The 21,042-nt window shown below is 41.6% G+C and overlaps 1 protein-coding gene across 1 annotated transcript in view; it reads left to right on the top strand.

Moving 5' to 3' along the window:
• Window positions 1–10,129: 10,129 nt before the first annotated feature.
• Window positions 10,130–21,042, top strand: part of jhy (junctional cadherin complex regulator) — a 34,347-nt gene continuing 23,434 nt past the window's right edge. Inside the window, exons 1-2 of the mRNA XM_046291641.1 lie at window positions 10,130–10,473; window positions 14,889–15,705. Of these exons, the coding sequence (XP_046147597.1) occupies window positions 10,130–10,473; window positions 14,889–15,705 (1,161 nt within the window). The remainder of the gene's footprint in view (window positions 10,474–14,888; window positions 15,706–21,042) is intronic.

Below are 21,042 nucleotides of genomic sequence, written 5' to 3'. Positions count from 1 at the left end.
CTGCCACGTTAATTAAAAACTGTAATATCTTATGTTTCACTGAATTGTGGCTGAACGACGACACGGATAATATAGAGCTGGCGGGAATTTCCATGCACCGGCAGAACAGAGAAGCTACGTCTGGTAAAACGAGGGGTGGGCGTGTGTGTCTATCTGTCAGTAACAACTGGTGCGCGATGTCTAATATTAAGTCTCAAGGTATTGTTCGTACCTTATGATAAGCTATAGAACACACTATCTACCAAGAGAGTTCTCATTTATATAATTCATAGCCATCCATTTACCACCACAGACCGATGCTGGCACTAAGACCGGACTCAACCAACTCCATAAAGCCATAAGCAAACAAGAAAATGCTCATCTTGAAGCTGCGCTCCTAGTGGCCGGGGACTTTAATGCAGGCAAACTTAAATCAGTTTTACCACATTTTTACCAGCATGTCACATGTGCAACCAGAGGGAAAAAAACTCTAGACCACCTTTACTCCAAACACAGAGATGCATACAACGCTCTCCCCCGCCCTCCATTTGGCAAATCTGACCATAATTCTATCCTCCTGATTCCTGCTTACAAGCAAAAACCAAAGCAGGAACTACCAGTGACTCGCTCAATACGGAAATGGTCAGATGACTCGGATGCTACGCTACAGGACTGTTTTGCTATCACAGACTGGAATATGTTCTGGGATTTATCCAGTGGCATTGAGGAGTATACCTCCTCAGTCATCGGCTTCATCAATAAGTGCATCGACGACATCGTCCCCACAGTGACCGTACTTACATATCTCAACCAGAAGCCATGGATTACAGGCAACATCCACATCGAGCTAAAGGCTAGAGCTACCGCTTTCAAGGAGTGGGACACTGAGGGACGCCTATAAGAAATCCCTCAGACTAACCATCAAACAAGCAAAGCGTCAATACAGGATTAAGATTGAATCCTACTACACCGGCTCTGACGCTCGTCAGATGTGGCAGGGCTTTAAAACTATTACGGACTACAAACGCGAGCTGCCCAGTGACGCGGGCTTACCAGACAAGCTAAATGCCTTTTGTGCTCGCTTCGAGGCAAGTAACACTGAAGCATGCACGAGAGCACTAGCTGTTCTGGATGACTGTGTGATAACACTCTCGGTAGCCGAGGTGAGCAAGACCTTTAAGAAGGTCAACATTCACAAAGCCGCGAGGCCAGACGGATTACCAGGATGTGTACTCAAAGCATGCACGGACCAACTGGCAAGTGTCTTCACTGACATTTTCAACCTCTCCCTGACCGAGTCTGTAATACCTACATGTTTCATGCAGACCACCATAGCATCCTGACCTGTTGCATCACCGCCTGGTATGGCAACTGCTCGGCATCTCACCATAAGGCGCTACAGAGGGTAGTGCGTAAGGCCCAGTACATCACCGGGGCCAAGCTTCCTGCCATCCAGGACCTATATGATAGGTGGTGTCAGAGGAAAGCCCATAACATTGTCAGAGACTCCAGTCACCCAAGTCATAGACTGTTTTCTCTGCTACTGTACAGCAAGTGGTATGGGAGCACCAAGTCTAGGGCCAAAAGCCTCTTTAACAGCTTCTACCCCCAAGCCATAAGACTGCTGAACAGTTAATCAATTTGGGCCTTTTTATAAACACATTTCATGTGTGTCATTTTACATGACTGGAGACTTTTGCAGAATCTTTTTTAATACCACGCAAATTATTGAAATGTCAGGCTACTTTGACACTTAGGTGGGGCTAGTTACCTCCTAGTACCATAAGAACAATGTCTAATTGCTGACACAAAAAAGCAATGTTTGGAGAAAAAAAGGTATTGGATTAAGGTCATGCTTAAGTATTCAATCCATCAATAGCCTAGACCTAGGTGTGTGGAGGAGACACACAAATTGTACAATATGAGGAAAATATAGTCCTAAAAAATATTTCCAGTTTCAATTACTTACCCAATGATGTGCAGCTCACTCACCAGATATGGTCAATGCGCTCGTGCAAAAATCCTATTCTCTCTCGTTTTAGATTGTAAAAACAGTACTGTTCACTCAATAGGCCTATTTGGAAGTTGATCAAATATTTTTCGTAGCCTTCAGACAGATAAGTATTTTTGTTTTGTGCTATCCCATGATTGTATTTGAAATATTGAAAAAAGGCCTGTTTTGGCTGCATGCTGTTCGCTGACAGATTTTCCACAAGTTCCCGACTGTAGGCAATGCCTTGTGATTGCGCTACACTCAATCCACAGCTAGGCTATACATGTATTTTTTTTTTAAAGCTATTGATCTTCTGCGGTTAAATTATAGGCCTACTCTTAGTGTAGTATTCTGAATAATTGTATTTATTTCTGAACAGAGGGTAGTAATTCTATAACTTTGGCAAATGTATTTCAATTTTTCAAGGAGGCTGCAGCACTACCAGCACCCTCCCATGGCTATGATTCTATCAGGAAATAAATGATGAAGTATAACTCTGGAGAGATGGTAGTTGCAGGCTCATGTGTATCAGAGCAGAGAAAGGGAAAGATATCAGAGAAAGGGAATCTCATTCTGGTTCTGTGCAGTGGCTATTTTAGCATGTAAATCTTGGTGGGGCAAAAAAAAAAGCCACAACACTAAACAATACATTAACTGCACTATAACGGTGACAAACAGTGCCAAACTGTTAGGGCCTACATAAAGCTGTCCCAACAGCAGTCCCAACACCTTACCACTGCTACATCTCCGCTATCAGCGGAGCCTTGTCTGGCAGCGAAACAGTTCATTCTAACTCATTTACTGCCTTAAAAAAATATAACTGTTATGGCTGACTTGCTTAAACAAATGTGGTTTCTACTGACAATTGAGATGTACAAACTATGGCATAAGGGGACGACGAGTGGATAAGAGGCATTCCGTGATTTTGATTAAAACATTAAGTGAGATAAGACGGAAGTAGTCATTATAACTATTAGTTCAGCACTTTTGAAATGTACAGCGACAGAATTCAGAACATGGGTCGTTCTTACAGTATTCTCCATGTACACTGTGAGAGAAAAGCAACGTATTTACCTGCTTTGTTTAATATTAATAGTTCATTAAAATGCTTAACAATAGTAAGATACATTTCTTTAGTGCCAATGCTATGCTTCTGAGAAAGGATGGTTCATCTCTTCCACACTCACTCCCAGCAACTGTTCTAGGTGTGTAGTCAAGTACATAGGATAGAGATAAGCTTGAGGAACAGATAGACCTGTAATGTTTAAATTTCTCTTTGCTTCTGAGTAACCTGGTCACACGGCATAAGACAAAGAGCAGCTGAGAAGTGACCACAGTTCTTCAGCCCCTTCTGTTATTTTACTATCTTTCAAGGGCACAGCTGTGGGGAGATCGAAGAGACCGGAGGCTAGCTTGGTAGAGAAGGGAGTAAACTTAACTGCTGTTATCACTTGTTTGTCCGCTATGACCTCACACCTGATACACCTGGCCACAATAAGAAAACAATGTAGCTTATGATGCCCTGCTCTGCCAGGGAGGGGTGGAACCAACCATGACTAAGCAGTTTTGTGTTTCTATATAAACCCCTTGCATCTTTGTATTATTTGAGCTCTCACGCTATTGACTGTGTTTGCATGTAGTGAACTTGCTCCCTTATTAACAAGTGAATAAAGATTTAGTTAGTATAACTGTAATGTGGTGCGTGCTGGTGACAGGGAAGTCAGGCGCAGGAGAATGAACTTGGTAAAAATGGAGCTGTTTAATAAACATTCAAAAAACCTCAGAAAACCAAAGTATACAAAAATAACATAATAGGGTGCAAAACCTGTCGCACACCAGAAAAAATAACACACCTACATACAACAAACAATCTCTGAATCTATAGGCTACAAAATCATCCATTTCCAGCTACAATAGTCATTTACAACATTAACAATGTCTACACTGTATTTCAGATCATTCTGATGTTATTTTAATGGACAAAAATGTGCTTTTCTTTAAAAAACAAGGACATTTCTAAGTGACCACAAACTTTTGAACAGTAGTGTATATCTCTGGCATATTACATAATTTATTCAGCAGCATACAAGACATTTCTGGACTCCCCTCGTTGTCTTTTGTGGGCATCAAACTTCGTCATCAAAGTCTGGCAATCTCTGGATTTATGTTGCTTTCAAGACAACTGGGAACTCTGAAAAAAAGGTTGAATCATGATGTCAGTGATCTTCAGGTCGGAGCTCTAGAAATAGGCCCAAGTTCCCGACTTGCAATTCCGAGTTGGATGACTGTTCAAAATGAGTTGGATGACTGTTCAAAATGTATTTACCCAGTCAAAGCTATTTTTATCCCTGAGTTCCCAGATGTCTTGAACTCACTGAAGTCTGAGATTTCCCAGTTTCGAGTTTTGACGCGGCAGAAGTCATGCTGGATTGACAGCATGGCCAATATTGAATGTTTATCCTTTTAAGCTTAGAAAATAGATCCTTAAGCCTAGACTTGGACCACACACCCACTCCACTGAATAGCAGGCTACGGATTGCTTTGCAATACTTGCAGTTAGCCACTGATTCCTTCCAAACCACTTATTGTTGAATTTGTGATTTCCAACTTGTTGTGTAATGTTTATGTTCAATGACCGATGAGCACCGATATGTTTTATCTATAATTTCTCTTCATTATTTCTCTTCATATGTCAAGGATTGAAAATATTTGCCAGTAGATTATCGACTTGATTCATGATGATGACTGCTAGCTTGATAGCTAAGATTTTGAAAGTATGATGATGACATGATCAGTCCAATCAAAGTTATGGTAGATATAACGTGATTTGACGTAATTCTATCTGTGGCCAATGAGCTTGAGCCTTCTTGGATGTGCACTTCTAATGTAACTCCATGGCAGCACCCAAGGGACTTGGATTTTTGAGCTCTCCCTGTAGATTTTGCGGCGCTGAGTCCCCATGAGTGACAGAACACTGAGCCAGTCACGGCACAACTAGACAACATTACCAACCCCTATGCTCCATATTTTCCGCTGGCTGTCACACCACCACAGAAAGCACTGACCTAGGCTGAAACACCTGCATTTTGCAGCTGGCTTACTCAAGAAAGCAAAAAAGAGACCATGTTTGTACGTGGCTTTATTAACTCAATTATATATTTAACATTTTTACATTGTTTGCAAACTGATATGTGACACGTATTAATGCCAAAATAACAGGCAAAACAACAAAAATGGCGGGACGCCACTGGTTCTGTAAGAGATACAGACATGCTTCTCTCTCGCACCACAGCAACTGCCACGAGTTGGTCTCTAGAGGCTACAATATTGGGCAAATCATAAACCCGGGCTGGCCCAACCCCAATCAATTCTTAGAATATCAGGATCGAGCTGAAAATCTACATTTTCACATTCGGCAACAATTTGATTTTTTAGGGGGCAGTGGAATTACAGAGGAGGCAACTCAATTTAAATAATTACCACCCCATTCCACTACTTTGACAATAACTGATCCTACACCAGGCCTACAGTGCTTTCGGGAAGTATTCAGACCCCTTCACTTTTCACACATTTTGTTATGTTACAGCCTTGTTCTAAAATTGATTAAATAAAACATTTTCCTCATCAATCTACACATAATACCCCATAATGACAAAGCGAAAAACAGGTTCAGATATTTCTGCAAATGTATTACAAATAAAAAACAAATAAATAAGGTATTTCTGTTTTTTTTTTAATACAATTTTTTAGACCCTTTGCTATGAGACTCAAAATTGAGCTCAGGTGCATCCTGTTTCCATCGATCATCCTTGAGATGTTTATACAACTTGGAGTCCACCTGTGGTAAATTCAATTGATTGGATATTTGGAGATTTGGAAAGGCACACACCTGCACACACCTGTTGATGTCACAGTAAATGTCACAGTAAAAATCAAGCCATGAGGTCGAAGGAATTGAAAGTACAGCTCTGAGACAGGATTGTGTCGAGGCGCAGATCTGGGGAAGGATACCAACAAATTTATTCAGCATTGTAGGTCCCCAGGAACACAGTGGCCTTCATGCTTCTTAAATAGAAGAAGTCTGGAACCACCAAGACTCTTCCTAGAACTGGCCGCCTAGACAAACTGAGCAATTGGGGGAGAAGGGCCTTGGTCAGGGAGGTGACCAAGAACCCGATGATCACTCTGACAGAGCTCCAAAATTCCTCTGTGGAGATGGGAGAACCTTCCAGAAGGACAACCATCTCTGTAACACCTTTATGGTAGAGTGGCCAGAGGGAAGCCACTCTTCAGTAAAAGACACATGACAGTCCGCTTAGAGTTTAGGAAAAGGCACCCAAAGGACTCAGACCATGAGAAACAAGATTCTCTGGTCTGATGGAACCAAGATTGAACTATTTGGACTGAATGCCCAGCGTCACGTCTGAAAGAAACCTGGCAGCATCCTTAGGTTAAGCATGGTGGTGGCAGCATCATGCTATGGGGATGTTGTTCAGCGGCAGGGACTGCGAGACTAGTCAGGATCAAGGGAAAGATGAATGGAGCAATGTACAGAGAGATCCTTGATGAAAACCTGCTCCAGAGTGTTCAGGACCTCAGACTGGGGTGAAGGTTCACCTTCCAACAGGACAACGACCACACACTCTGGAGCACACTGCCAAGACAATGCAGGAGTGGCTTCGGGACAAGTCTCTGAATGTCCTTGAGTGGCCCAGACAGAGCCAGGACTTGAACCCGATTGAAAATCTCTGGAGAGACCTGAAAATAGCTGTGCAGCAACACTCCCTATCAAAACTGACAGAGTTTGAGAGGATCTGCAGCGAAGAATGGGAGAAACTCCCCAAATACAGGTGTGCCAAGCTTGTAGCGTCATACCCAAGAAGACGCTACGCTGTAATCGTTGCCAAAGGTGCTTCAACAAAGTACTGAGTAACGGGTCTGAATGTTTATGTAAATGTGATATTTCAGTTTTTTTTATTTTCAATACAATTGCAAAAACGTCTAAAAACCTGTTTTTGCTTTGTCATTATTGGGTATTAGGTGTAGATTCATGAGGGGAAAAAACTGTTGAAACCGTTTTGAAAAAGTCAAGTGGTCTGAATACTTTCCGAATGCACTGTATGTTTGCCGGGACTCTTTCATTCAACACACCTTGTAACTCTTCTGTACAGTAGCAGTGCGTGGGTAAAATCAGTGGGTAAGTCAAGTTTCCTCTACGCCACTGTGATATGTAAGAAGGCAGAGACAACAAAAATGTATAAGAAGGCTGAGATAACAAAAAGTTTCATCACAAAACCAGAGAGCAACATCTGCCCAGTAAAGTCTACAATGCAAATATCGCATGTAACAAACAATTATATGACCTACAGCATGGTCAAGCAAGTTAATGTTTTTGACCATTTACTAATAACAACTACTGATTTTAGAACCACACCTCAAGTCAGCACAAAGACAACAGGAGCACTGCCTCTGCTATTCCAGCACCGTTTAAAAATGTAAACATTATCATAACAACAAGACTGTATGCTTAGTGTAATACATTGAAAACAAACTTAAAGATACCAAAATCAACGTAGTCCAATCAATGCTGCTAAATAGCAACATTCTATGGAGCTGCCCCCACAATTGACACACCGCATTTTCCACCAATACTACACATTCCTTTGTCCCATGCCCTCCTGCACACTTCTGACATCTCGGAATTGTCATATGAAACACCTTAGTGGGTTCGGCACAAAGGCTCTCACTGGATAACTGATATATCCTAACATTACTTTATCAGGTAAATATTCAAAACTCAAAAGGACAGACAAAGTCTTCTTGGTTTCACCACACTCGCCACCAGGTCTGCGTCACACCAAACGGCAACCATCAGAGGGAATTTCCATTTCAGTTGTTCCACCTCAACAATTAACGCCACCCCAGTAATCACACCTTTCAAAGGCACCCTGCTCCGGAGAGCAAAGCAAGTTACAGGTCTTGTCCTTAGTCGCGTTACACTAAGCGCCCCCTCCCTCTGGACGGAAGAAACACAGAAAATCATCACAGGAGCAGATTGTGGACTATAGGAAAAGGAGGGCCGAACAGGCCATTAACAGGATGAAGTGGAGTGGGTTGAGAGTTTCAAGTTCCTTGGTGTCCTCATCACCAACTGGTCCAAACACACCAAGACAGTTGTGAAGAGGGCACAACAACACTTTCTCCCCTCACGAGACTGATAAGATTTGGCATTGGTCCCCAGATCATCAAAAAGTTATCCAGCTCCACCGTCGAGAGCATCCTGCATCATTACCTGGTTTGGCAACTGCTCGGCATCTGACCGTAAGGCTCTACAGAGGGTAGTGAGTATGGCCCAGTACATCACTGGGGCTAACCTTCCTGACATCTAGGACCTATATACTTGGCGGTGTCAGAGGAAGACCCAAAAAATGGTTGAAACCTCCAGTCACCCAAGCCATAGACTGTTCTCTCTGCTACCGCACGGCAAGCGGTACCGGAGCGCCAAGTCTAGCACCAAAAGGCTCTTTAACAGGTTCTACCCCCAAGCCATAACCAGACTATTTACATTGACCCCCTTCGCTTTCTTTTACACTGTGCTACTCGCTGTTTATTAGCTATGCATAGTCAAATTACTTCGACTAACCTGTACCCCCACACAAATTACTTCGACTAACCTGTACCCCCACACATTGACTCGGTATAGGTACCACCTGTATACAGCCTTGCTATTGTTATGTAATTTTCTTGTGTTACTTTTTGATTAAAAAAAAATCGACTTTAGTTTATTTAGTAAATTTATTGAACTGCATTGTTGGTTAAATCAAATCAACGTTTATTTGTCACGTGCGCCGAATACAGCAGGTTAAGTATACAACAACCTTACAGTGAAATGCTTACTTAAAGGCTCTAACCAATGGTGCGAAAAAAAGTAAGCATTTCACGGTAAGGTGCCTACACCGGTTGTATTCAGCGCACGTGACAAATAAAATGTGATTTGAAGTCCACTTTGAACTGCTTTCACCGATTTTAATAGTACCCAATGTATTTTCTACCCGGCCTGAGACTACATATGGATCAGCCAAACGAAAGGGAAAATTTTTCAAAAAATGTCACTCCCACTGGGCCCAAATCATCCTTTGCGTTTTATCCATGCTTCTCTTCTATCTTTACAACTTTTTCCCTCTGGGCTGCATGTCTCAGAGGACACGTCTTAGTGAAGGGTCAATTGGTCCAGTCATTTTAATATACGCATAATTGGATGCCCTGCAAAGCCTCCAATACCCCATGCGCAGGCGCAAATCACTGTCTGTACGCGTCCGTTCGTTTCCATGGTTGCCTTTCTTCAGAATTGGAGAATAACATTGGTGAGTGTCTTTTGACATTGTATAAACCAGTCGATAATTACCAGCGTCTCTCAGCTTTTAACATTTTCTCTCACGCTAATAAACTGTCTAAACCGTTTTAGATAGACAAGCAAACCATAGTTGTTGGTGGTTGTTGCCTAGGGGAGCAAGAATCGGAGCAAAGCAAACCCAGTTCAGTAGTCAACATAAAGTGACACGTTTAATTAGAGAATCAAATGATAGTATAGGCTAACGTTAGTTCATGAGCCAGACACCCTAAATTCGGCCGTCGGGCACACTTCGTGTGATGATGTCTCATTGTGATTTTTTTTATGTCCCAGTGTTGTGCGAAAGCATTGGGAGCTTGCTGTGTGTTATCGCTCTTTCTTTCTTCCCTAAGTTATCTATTAACATGGCTGGCAAAACTTCAAACGTTACAATTTGTCAACACGTGCGAAAAATGTGCTACAGAGGTAAGGTTAGATAGTAGTCCTCTGTTATTTTCAAGGTTCTGAACAAAGTGTTGAGTTTGCTAACTAATTCTCCACAACAAGTAAAGTTGAAGGCAATGTCCGCTTCTGACAGCTAGCGTTAGCAGCTAAGCCTAAGAAATGTGTGAAAATATCGCGAATATTCTATTCTGAATATGTCATTTAGCTTTTTGATACAGAGGTTTTTCAAGAAGTGAACAAGCAGCCATAGGTAAAGTAAACATCTGTGCACACCTACTGTACTGTAATGAAAGCAGCATACTGACAGTGACAGTTCAACTACAACCAAGCTCTCAACTTTTTCCTCAGCACAGCAGTACAAAATGGAAGGTAAAAAGGGACCTGAGCACGGAAAGACCTATGTCAGAATAAAGGATGAACACAGGAAACCCTGTCCACTAAAACCAGAGGTTGGTTTAAGCCTGTGGGACGCCGCTGAATCGGACACAGAGAGCTTGGTCCAGGAGAGGGACTATCAGCTTGAGCTTCAGAGGCGAATTGGTGTTGAGTCTGGTGACCAGAAAATGACACAACCCCAAGAGGAAGACACAGATGGCTCATGTCTAGATGAGGGGGAACTTCATGTCTATGATAGTCTCGAGGTATCAGCACCCAGGCAGAACAAAAAGAACATCCAGCAGCAGAGCAGAGACAAAGAGGTGTCCAGGTAGGCCCTAAACCTTTGCTTTATCACCACTGCTATATGGTGATGGTTATACTGTCATCGTAACCTAAGCAAACTGAAAACTAGAGTGCCCTGTACTACTGCATGGAAGTAGGCCTACATATAAAAACAACCAAAGTAGGCCTACACAATACACTTGCAACTCATGTAATAGCTTTGTGAGGACCATTTTCATCTGCCACATCAAACAATAGTGTAGAAATCAAGTCTTGAACCATGTTGTTCACATTTTTTGCATGACTCAGCCTATACTTAATACTGTTACGATAACCGTCTGTGTAGGAGAATGAAAAGTAAATAGGTTTGCGATCTAGAAGGGGTAAAAAAATAGATTTCTCATAAGACATTGTGCTGAATATCAATGTGACTCTTCAACAAATGTGTCTAATGTTCAAAATGTATTTACAAAGCAGGACATAAATATTTGTCTCATGATGCAGATACAAAGAGGCAAAAACACCATTCATAAATGGTCTGCCAAAGAGATTCAGTCAATCTGCCAAGTTCATCCAAATTCTATTATGCATGGGATGGATCCTGACAGATTCTCAGCCATTGGAAATAGGCCTACAGTTACTGTGACCGGTGTAGATGCATAATGTCAAGTAGGCATTCACATCACTGGAAATAGGCCTAAACATTGTTATCTTATACACTGAACAGAAATATAAATGCAGCATGCAACAATTTCATAGATCTGAGTTACAGTTCATATAAGGAAATCAGTCAATTAAAATGAATTCCTTAGGCCCTAATCTATGGATTTCACATGACTGGGAATGCACATATACATCTGTGGTCACAGATTCCTTTAAAAAAGGTAGGGCCATGGATCAGAAAACCAGTCAGTATCTGGTGTGACCACCATTTTCCTCATGCAGCGCAACACATCTCCTTTGCATAGACTTGATCAGGCTGTTGATTGTGGCCTGTGAAATGTGTCCCACTACTCTTCCATGGCTGTGTAAAGTTGCTGGATATTGGGGGGAACTGGAACACGCTGTTGTACACGTCAATCCAGAGCATCACAAACATGCTCAATGGGTGACATGTCTTGAGTACACAGGCCATGGAAGAACTGGGACATTTTTAGCTTCCAATAATTGTGTACAAAACCTTGCGAGCATTAACATGCTGAAACATGAGGGGATGGCGGCGGATGAATGGCACGACAGGATCTTGTCACTGTATCTCTGCATTAAAATTGCCATCGATAAAATGCAATTGTGTTTGTTGTTCGTAGCTTATGCCTGCCCATACCATAACCTCACCGCCATCATGGGGCACTCTGTTCACAACAGTGACATACGCAAACCGCTTTCCCACACGACGGAATACACGCCATCTGCCTGGTATAGTTGAAACTGGGATTCATCTGTGAAGAGTACACTTCTCCAGCGTGGTAGTGGCCATTTAAGGTGAGCATTTAGCTGAAGTCGGTTACGACGCCGCACTGCAGTCAGGTCATGACCCTGGGGAGGACGACAAGCATGCAGATGAATTTCCCTGAGATGGTTTGTGACAGTTTGTGCAGAAATTCTTTGGTTGTGCCATCCCACAGTTTCATCAGCTGTCTGGGTGGCTGGTCTTAGACGATCCCGCAGGTGAAGAAGCCGGATGTGGAGATCCTGGGCTGGCGTGGTTACATGTGGTCTGCGGTTGTGAGGCCAATTGGACATACGGCCAAATTCTCTAAAACAACATTGGAGGCAGCTTATGGTGGAGAAATTGACATTAAATTCTCTGGCAACAGCTCTGGTGGACATTCCTGCAGTCAGCATGCCAATTGCATGCTCCCTCAACTTGAGACATCTGTGGCATTGTGTTGTGTGACAAAACTGCACATTTTAGAGTGGCCTTTTATTGTCCCCAGTACAAGGGCACCTGTGTAATGATCATGTTGTTTAATCAGCTTCTTGATATTCCACCTGTGATGTGGATGGATTATCTTGGCAAAGGAGAAATGCTCACTAACATGGATGTAAACAAATTTGTGTACAATATTTAAGAGAACTACACTTTTTCTGCATATGGACATTTTCAGGGATAATTTATTTCAGTTCATGAAACATTGGACCAACACTTATCATGTTGCTTGCATTGATATTTTTGTTCAGTATATTTTCCCAAAGTAGACTTTAAGACATTTTCAGTTTGGTCAGTAGGTGGCAGTAGTAGATCATAAGTGGCACCTCAAACTTATTTGTCTTCTTCACTATGGTTGTGCATCTCAAAGGGTAGTATAGCCTATAACATTAGTGTAAACATGTATTTTTTCCCGTTGTAATATTTGAACAAGCTGATCAGATTTCAGTTAAACTAGATGTGCTATTTATTCAAATCTTTACTGGAACATGTTATGTTGTACACTAAATCATAATCAGAAGTGTCCAAAATACAAATAGGCTACAGGGGAAGTAGGCCTACAGGGCATTATTTATTGATAATTATGTTACAACCAACTGTGATTGTTTTCAAATGAGCCAAGGCATTCCACTTTTTATTTTGCTTTTCTGAACAGAACAATTCAAGTGAATTATATCATTGTTGCGCTATTTACTTTAGGCAAATTAGTGCCTCACTTTTAATTAGGTCTAATCTGTTTATTGCATTTGAAAATACTGTTTTCAAGTACACAAATTAATCAAAATGAAGATTATAATACAGTGCTTATGTAAAATGTTATATGCAAAACTCCTGCAACAATAAAGCATTTTTCTCACTAAACAGCACATGGAAGATAAAAGATGAATAGCGTTCATTCTTCACTCAACAATGGAACAAGGCCAATAATTGAGCCTGATGCACGCATTGGCAAATTAATTGAGCTGTCAGCAGACGTGTCAGGCTAATTTAGGTACTTTCCGAGTAACTGCCTTCATTTAAGGCAAATTAGATTTAAATTTTGTTGGAGGTTATCACAATAAGTGGTCACTCTGCTGTCCATTAACTGGCCAGCTCTTCATTGTCAACATGCCAGAGACCTCTCTGATGCAGGAATCTGAAGAGAGGACCCCCACATCTGTTTTTCACTCTCCCCATCTACTGGAACTGTTTCCTCACTGACCTCGCAATAATAATTTCACCCTAAACAGAGAGGGGCTATTCTCTCATTGTTGGTTCCGGGCAAATTGATGCCCGCCAAATGAAGATCCACTTCACCACGTAGGCACACATTGTTTCAGTGAAAATGACCATGGCAGATACTCACAAAAGGGTCCATTTCAGATTGTCTGCCCTGAGAACAGTCCCAATTTCCCAGCGTCATAGTCTCATTGATCGGCTCTGTCCTCAAAGCCGGGCGTCCACATTCACAACAGTGGGCATTTCACACCCATGTATAGCCTACTCGTCATTCAATCAATGAATGTCCCCATTCAAGCACCTCTATTCATCCAGTGCAATATCTTTCTGTTTACCTCGTGATTTCTTTTGAATGCTGATAAAGAAACACGTTTGAACATTTTCCATAATCTCTTTTTACTTCCCCCACAGTTCAGTTTTTATTCTTACACTGTTTCTTGAAATCAACTGAGTACATTTTGTTGCGTGTTTGGTCATTATCTCGACTACCATATAATAGCCTATGGGTGTTGTTTTGTGCACGGTAAAGAAGACGTCGCCCAGCTGTGTTGTATCCATAATAAATTCTCCAGCTTCTCCAGTCATTACTGAGCCATCCCTTACCCTTTTGGCCTCATTGAGTGAAGTGCCCTACACCTAGGCAGCCCCGGGCAGGGGCATCATGAGATGAGGAGTACGCTTCCCCTCGTCCGCCAAGCAGCACAACAAAGAGGCACTCTGCTAATTATTTTAATGAGATCTTTTCATCCCCGTTAGAAGGGGCACATTAGGTAGCAATTTCAGTCCATTTTCTAAGCTGAAAATTCCCATTTGTGAACCATTCGCCAGTAGTAGTCTTCAGGCACTCCCTCATTATTGGATAAGGAGATGAAAATATGAAGATTACGTATAAATACAGGCAAATAATGTGCTGATGTCAAATTCAATTTGGAACAGCGGCTTGTCTGTTCAAAGAAGGACTCACTCTCATTGTTTAAGGACACCATCAGTATTGTTGAGGTGTACAGTAACAGCTATTGTACTGCTGACCTCTCAAAGCTTGTTGGGTTCTTCGTAAAATCTTTATTTTCAGGAATGGAGGCCTACTTGGTCCTAATACTTTTGTATTCAATGACAATAATAGGATCTTCCATTTCTTGCAATATATTTTATTTCATCATAGGCCAGCCTATTGTACCTTTTTATGATGTTTTAATCATTCACATTGGTCTTTCCCATTATAGTATTCTGATTTAGGTTGGTCACTAAAGAAAATGAAAATTCCACTAGTCATGTAAATGTTCTACTAACGCCTCTATTCTCAAACTTTGCAGACAGATGCACTACGATGACACCTACGCAGAATTGCGCTACGATCCCAACTGGAGGACTAATCTTGAGGGAGCTCGACAGTTTGACAAGATGACCCCACCACTTCCCCTCGAGGAAGAATTCTACAACTCGGATGAACAATCTGAGGAGCGCCATAGAGAGAGAGGACAGGAGCTTTCAGGGAGTGGAGGATACAGATACATATTTTCCTGCAGTCCAGCTCTTGCAGAGAGTATGACTCCAGAAATCACAAGTAACGAACTTCAATCTAAACACCCCCTAACGTCTTACCACCTCCCCCCACTGCAGAATCAAGTTATCAGAGAGGTTTCACCTGCATTTTCCTACCACCTTCATCAGAACCAAGTTATAGGGGATAGCTTGCCAGAGTCCACCCACCCAAGTCCTGGTGTGCCATCTGAAAAAGCCATGGAAAGAAACCTACACCAGAGAGTCAAGGCCAACCGAGGTGTGAGGAATCCAACCAATGCCACTGGTGGTGAAATCCAAGCTAGCTTTCCTGACCTGGAAGACCGTTACAGGGAGACACATGACAGAAATGATAGAGCTTTTCAGATTTACTACAATCAAGAGCAGTACGGACAGGGTAGTGGGACAGTGGCCGAGAAACAGTTACAGAATCCGATGTCCTCTAAATCAAAGGGTTCGCGGCACTTGTCCAGCAGAAAGCCAGACATACCAAGGGAGGACATTATTGAACGCAACAGAGTGACACTTGGGATCAACGCAGCCAAACAGGGCTCGTACCTGAGGGCACATGCACAACAGAAGGAGGTGAAATCAGACAGCCAAAATCAGGTAGGCTTATGTGTTGATAAGCTGTGTTTCTGAATTTGTGGTTGTGTATGAAGGCAACCACAGGTGGCCTCCTGTTTATTCCAATTATTTTTGCCCTCCTGTTGAATAGGCAGGTAGCCTAGCAGTTAGAGCGTGGGGGCAGTAACCGAAAGGTTGCTTGTCCAAATTCTAGAGCCTGCAAGGTGGAAAAATCTGCCTTTCTGCTCCCCGAGCTCCGATGACGTGGATGTCGATTAAGGCAGCCATCCGCACCTCTCTGATTCAGAGGGGTTGGGTTAAATGCGAAAGACATGTTTTGGTTGAATGCATTCAGTTATGCAACTAAGTATCCCCTTTCCCTAGGTTGTAGTTTAAAAACTAGCCACTAGGAGCTGCACAAACATACTGTAACTCTTAATCTCCTTTAAAGGAATAGTTTATCCCATATCCAAAACTCCCAAGTGTTTCCATACTCTGTCCCTGGAGTGCAGAACTGAGACCGCTGCAAAAACGGGTCATGTGACTATGCAGGCCTCACTCTGCTTCGTTGTCAGTGAATGCAGGATTCACAAATCTGTGGACAAATTCATAGTTTCTTTGAAAGTGTACGGTCGAATTAGCTGTTTTTGTCAATAGTACTATCGGTTTGGAGTCTGGAAATATGTAATTTTCCACCTAAAACGTGCAATTATTTTATATAGCGGACTGCCACAGCAGCGAAAATAGGTAACAACTGCACTTGTAGGCACCCTCATGAGGGAGACCCTGCTATAGAGAAACGTCACAATATTTTGGAGCTGGTGCGAAAGTTGATAAAGTTAGGACTATCGCAGGTAAAGTTAATTATGCAAAGTGGAAAAAGAGATGGCAGCAAGAGCAAGCTGGTGTTTGGCCCCTGGCTGCACTTTATATAGGAAATCAAGGGAAGAAGTTTCACAGTTTTCCGGTAAAAGATAAGCAAAAGATGGTTAGTAGCAGTTAGAAATAGTAAAGACAATGTGGGTTACATACTCCTGCAGCCAACCTTACATCGCTGTGTGTGTGTACCAAGCACTTCAGCGACTATTCATAGGAACAAGATATGCAATCTGAAATGATGGGGACAGAAAACCGAAGGATACTTATAGATACAGCTGTTACTACTGTATTTCTATGGAGTAGATCTGGCGCAGTGCCAAAATACACAGCGTGTTTGAGAAGCGAAAGCGACAAAGCAAGCGTGCAGAGGTATGTAGTCTAGCCTGATCCTTTGAGTTTGAGGTGTTCTTATTGTGTTATCAGACCAGTGGTGGTCGGTGCTGTTTAAGATGAGGGAGGATAATGGCCTTATTTCTATTACAACATATTGGATGACTGTCATTCTTATTCCATTCACCCAGTTCAATGTAATATCGAAAGGTTTAGGCTACTACATGATGCTCAAATTTTCCCTATACCCATCATGAGGTTGCTACAACCTAGCCTATGAATGAAAGTTTACGACGTAGGTGCACAGGTTGAGAGAATTTTGAGTAATCAAAGTGACAGACAGTGACACATTCAATATCTCCTTGCACACTCTTGGCTACATCTTGCTGATCTAGTTCTTTTTATCCCTGTTTCGTTCCGTTTGCTTCCGTTTTAAGAAATGTTTTTCAACAGAATCGGCGGAATGAATACACCTCTGATCACACGCAAACACAGTTCACTTTCATAGCAGCCACATGAAAACAGCATGATCACTATGCTCGTTGTATATATTATTCCTTCTCGCTACTATCTACACGCTGTTATCCTTTCACCTTTTCCCTTCGCTTGTGGAATTCAGTGCATCACATCAGCTTTCCAAGCCAAACCTTCATATCATGACCACTAATGCACTAATGCTACACACAGCCTACATCGTTGTCAAATCATAGTCAACATAGATACTAGAACTAACACGTTAGTAAACCCTCTACATTCATGCAGTTACACCGGCGGGCCCTGGTGGCAATAAATTAACAAAACCTTGACTTGGGAGCTTTCCAGAGCCATAGCCAGCTAGCTAACATAGCGTCCCTCTCTATTTGAGTCGGGTGTTTGAGTAGGCTAAACTAGCTATCTGCATTGTTAGCTAAGTGAAGGTCAACAGTTTAAAAAAAAAATACAACCAAATATAGCTCTCTCTCGCTATCTTGCTTCTCCTTCATTTTGGAAGAAATTAATTAGTTCAAAACTGTTCAACTATTGTATTTCTCTCTCTTTGAGTCAACTACTCACCACATTTTATGCAATGCTGTGCTAGCTAGTTGTAGCTTATGCTTTCAGTATTAGATTAATTCTCTGATCTTTTGATTGGGTGGACAACATGTCAGTTCATGCTGCAAGTGCTCTGATTGGTTGGAGTACTCCTCTGGAAGTTATCATAATTACTGTGTAAGTCTATGGAAGAGGTGGCAGGTACCCTAGTGGTTAGAGCACTGTACTAGGAACCGAAAGGTTGCGAGATTGAATCCCCGAAGTGACAATGTTAAAATCTGTCATTCTGCCCCTGAACAAGGCAGTTAACACACTTTTCCTAGGCCGTCATTGAAAATAAGAATTTGTTCTTAAGTTACTTACCTAGTTAAATAAAGTTTTTTTTTTTTTTTTTAGTGTGTGAGAACCATGAAACTCCTAGGTTTTGTATTGAAGTCAATGTACCCAGAGGAGGACAGAAGTTATCTGTCCTCCGGCTACACTTATGGTGTTACCCTACAGAGTGCTGCTGAGGCTACTGTAGATATTCATTGCAAAACAGTGTGTTTTAATCAATTATTTGGTGACGTTAATATATTTATATTTTTATCTAAAAAAATGATAGAATTTTTAATGGTATAAATGACATTAACTAAGGAGGATGGCCTCCCCTTCTTCCTCTGAGAAGACTCCACTGATGTAGACATATAGGCCTAGGTGCTCTACAGGTTAGCATGTATTTATGACAAAGGGGGGGTTGAGGAGACAATAGACTGTGTCACCTTACATTGCAGAATAGAATATCTCAAAAACATTTGGATAAATAAACATAGGCTATATAGTGTTTTGGACAAATGTGAAAACATAAACCCACTAACCTCCACATAGAGGTTTATAATAAGAGATTATTCGGCGGCAGGGTAGCCTAGTGGTTAGAGCGTTGGACTAGTAACCAGAAGGTTGCAAGTTCAAATCTGTTGTACTGCCCCTGAACAGGCAGTTAACCCACTGTTCCTAGGCCATCATTGAAAATAAGAATTTGTTCTTAAAATTAACTCACTTGCCTAGTTAAATGAAGGTAAAATTAAAATAAAGTAAAGTTTAGCTACTTACTCGTTGGATAATTGTCCATTTGCCCCAGCTGGAATAAGGTCTTCAATTCCTTTTTGGAATACAGATTTCTTTACAAGACACCAGAGTTTTTGTGGTCAGCAAAAAATCCATGTGGTTGCGAAAGCAAACTAACTGCTCCAAATCAACAATAAGCTCATCCATGTCTGTAAGAATTGTAGTCATGAATTCTAATTCTCTGCTGGGATGGATTGGGCCCCCGGCCCAGCTGCTATTGCTGCCTCGGTTTCTAAAACAGAGGATGCCGTCTGAAGTTCAATTTGCCCCAATTCTTCATCAGAATAGACTACTCTGGCTCAAATAAATAACACATCTAAAGCAAAGTTTGAAATGTGTTCTTCCCTCTTGTGGCTTTGAGTCTCTAGTGACTCTTGTCAAGGAGTTCAATTAGGCTACTCTTCCTCCTCACTCGTGACTCTTTCTTCATCAGTTCATCATCTTTCTTCTTGGTTGTTTTTTTGAGGGGTCACATGCGCAGTTCTGGAGGCAGTCGGCGATATAAAATCATCACAAATATTTAAGGTGGGAAAGTACACATTTCCTGACTCAAAACCAATAGAACTTTTGACAAAAATAGCTAATTCGGCCGTATGCTTTCAATAAAACAATGAAGTTTTCCACAGTTTGTGGATTTGCAAATCATGCATTCCCAGGGCATAAAATTTACTTTTTGGGCTACCATCCACTGTTGCAGGTAATAATAATAGATTTTAAAATCTACCAGCCAGTCAGAGACACCAACAAAACACACACAATGGCATATTTTGTAATGTAACAAAACAACACAATTATTACTAGTAAGAAGTAATGTGGTATATTGTTGAATGACATTTTTTGTGACCTGAGTCTTTTAACCAAAATATCACAGATGAGACAAACATTTCCACCTGCCCCTTTAAGGGAGTGAGGTTACCATGGTAAGGTAACCTGCGAGGTTGAGTCTAACTAGTAGAAGTGTCTTTTCTTCCCGAGCAGTTAAAATTCAAACATAGAAAAACAACCTAGCTTGTGAATCTAACAATGTAAATAGCCAAGAAACACAAGGACAAAGTCTCACTTCAGTAGACTTTCGTTTCAAGTAAATTAGACCAACTTTTATGCCTGTGCACAGCGCTTCTAAAAATTAACCTTTTACTGAGCTCTTCACATGCGCACCGCCCCCAGCCAGGCAGTGTTGCAGTGCGGGGTGGAATAGGCTATGTAGGATTTGTAGTTCTTTGACCTTGTGCGATTCATTTACTAGCTATGAAACAAAACGTCAGAAAGACTTTACATTTTTTATTTTGCTATAAATGTGATCATAAATTACCATTTTTATTCACAAATGCGAGGGAATGCTTGCACTGTGGAGCCCTGACCACCTGCCAACATGGCTGGTGAAATGGACATCTTAACCGCCAATGCCAAAATCTACCCTCAATTGGCTGGTGGTGGGTGTTATTTTTAGATCCTGATGCATTCACTGACAACAGAGCAGAGTGAGGTCTGCATCCATTTTTGCAGCTTTCTCAGTTCTGCACTCCAGGGAGAGAGAGTGGGAGAGGGCAAACTACACTGAACTAGCTCCAATGTATGTTATCACTTGGGAGTTTCTGGATTTGAGTAACTTCTCCTTTGCCCTAATCTCTACTAAACCCACTACCTGAAGTGTGTGTTGTGTACATCAACAGGGCATTTAATTGTTTGTTCTGTATTGTTAATTCAAATGGGCTGAGGGGGATTAAGCAACAGACCTTTACATGTCAAATTGATTGTTTTCCCTCAGGAAGGTGCAAAAAAGCACACATGACGAATGGAAGGAGAAAGAGTCTCCCATGCCTTTCATTTCAGAAGCTTCCATTTCCTCTTAAAGGTATCAGCAGAAAAGGGTCTTGGCCTAAAAGGGAATTTGTTTTTGCACTAGCCATGACAATATACAAAACTAAACACCACTCACACAAGAATAGACAATTTATTACATTTCTTTAATCTAATAATCTCACTGGTATAGTAAAGAACTAGTCCTATTCTACTCAAAGGCCTACAGAA

The sequence above is a fragment of the Oncorhynchus gorbuscha genome, linkage group LG02 (assembly GCF_021184085.1).
Source record: "Oncorhynchus gorbuscha isolate QuinsamMale2020 ecotype Even-year linkage group LG02, OgorEven_v1.0, whole genome shotgun sequence".
Lineage (NCBI taxonomy): Eukaryota > Metazoa > Chordata > Actinopteri > Salmoniformes > Salmonidae > Oncorhynchus > Oncorhynchus gorbuscha.
This window is presented reverse-complemented; position numbering and strand designations above follow the sequence as displayed.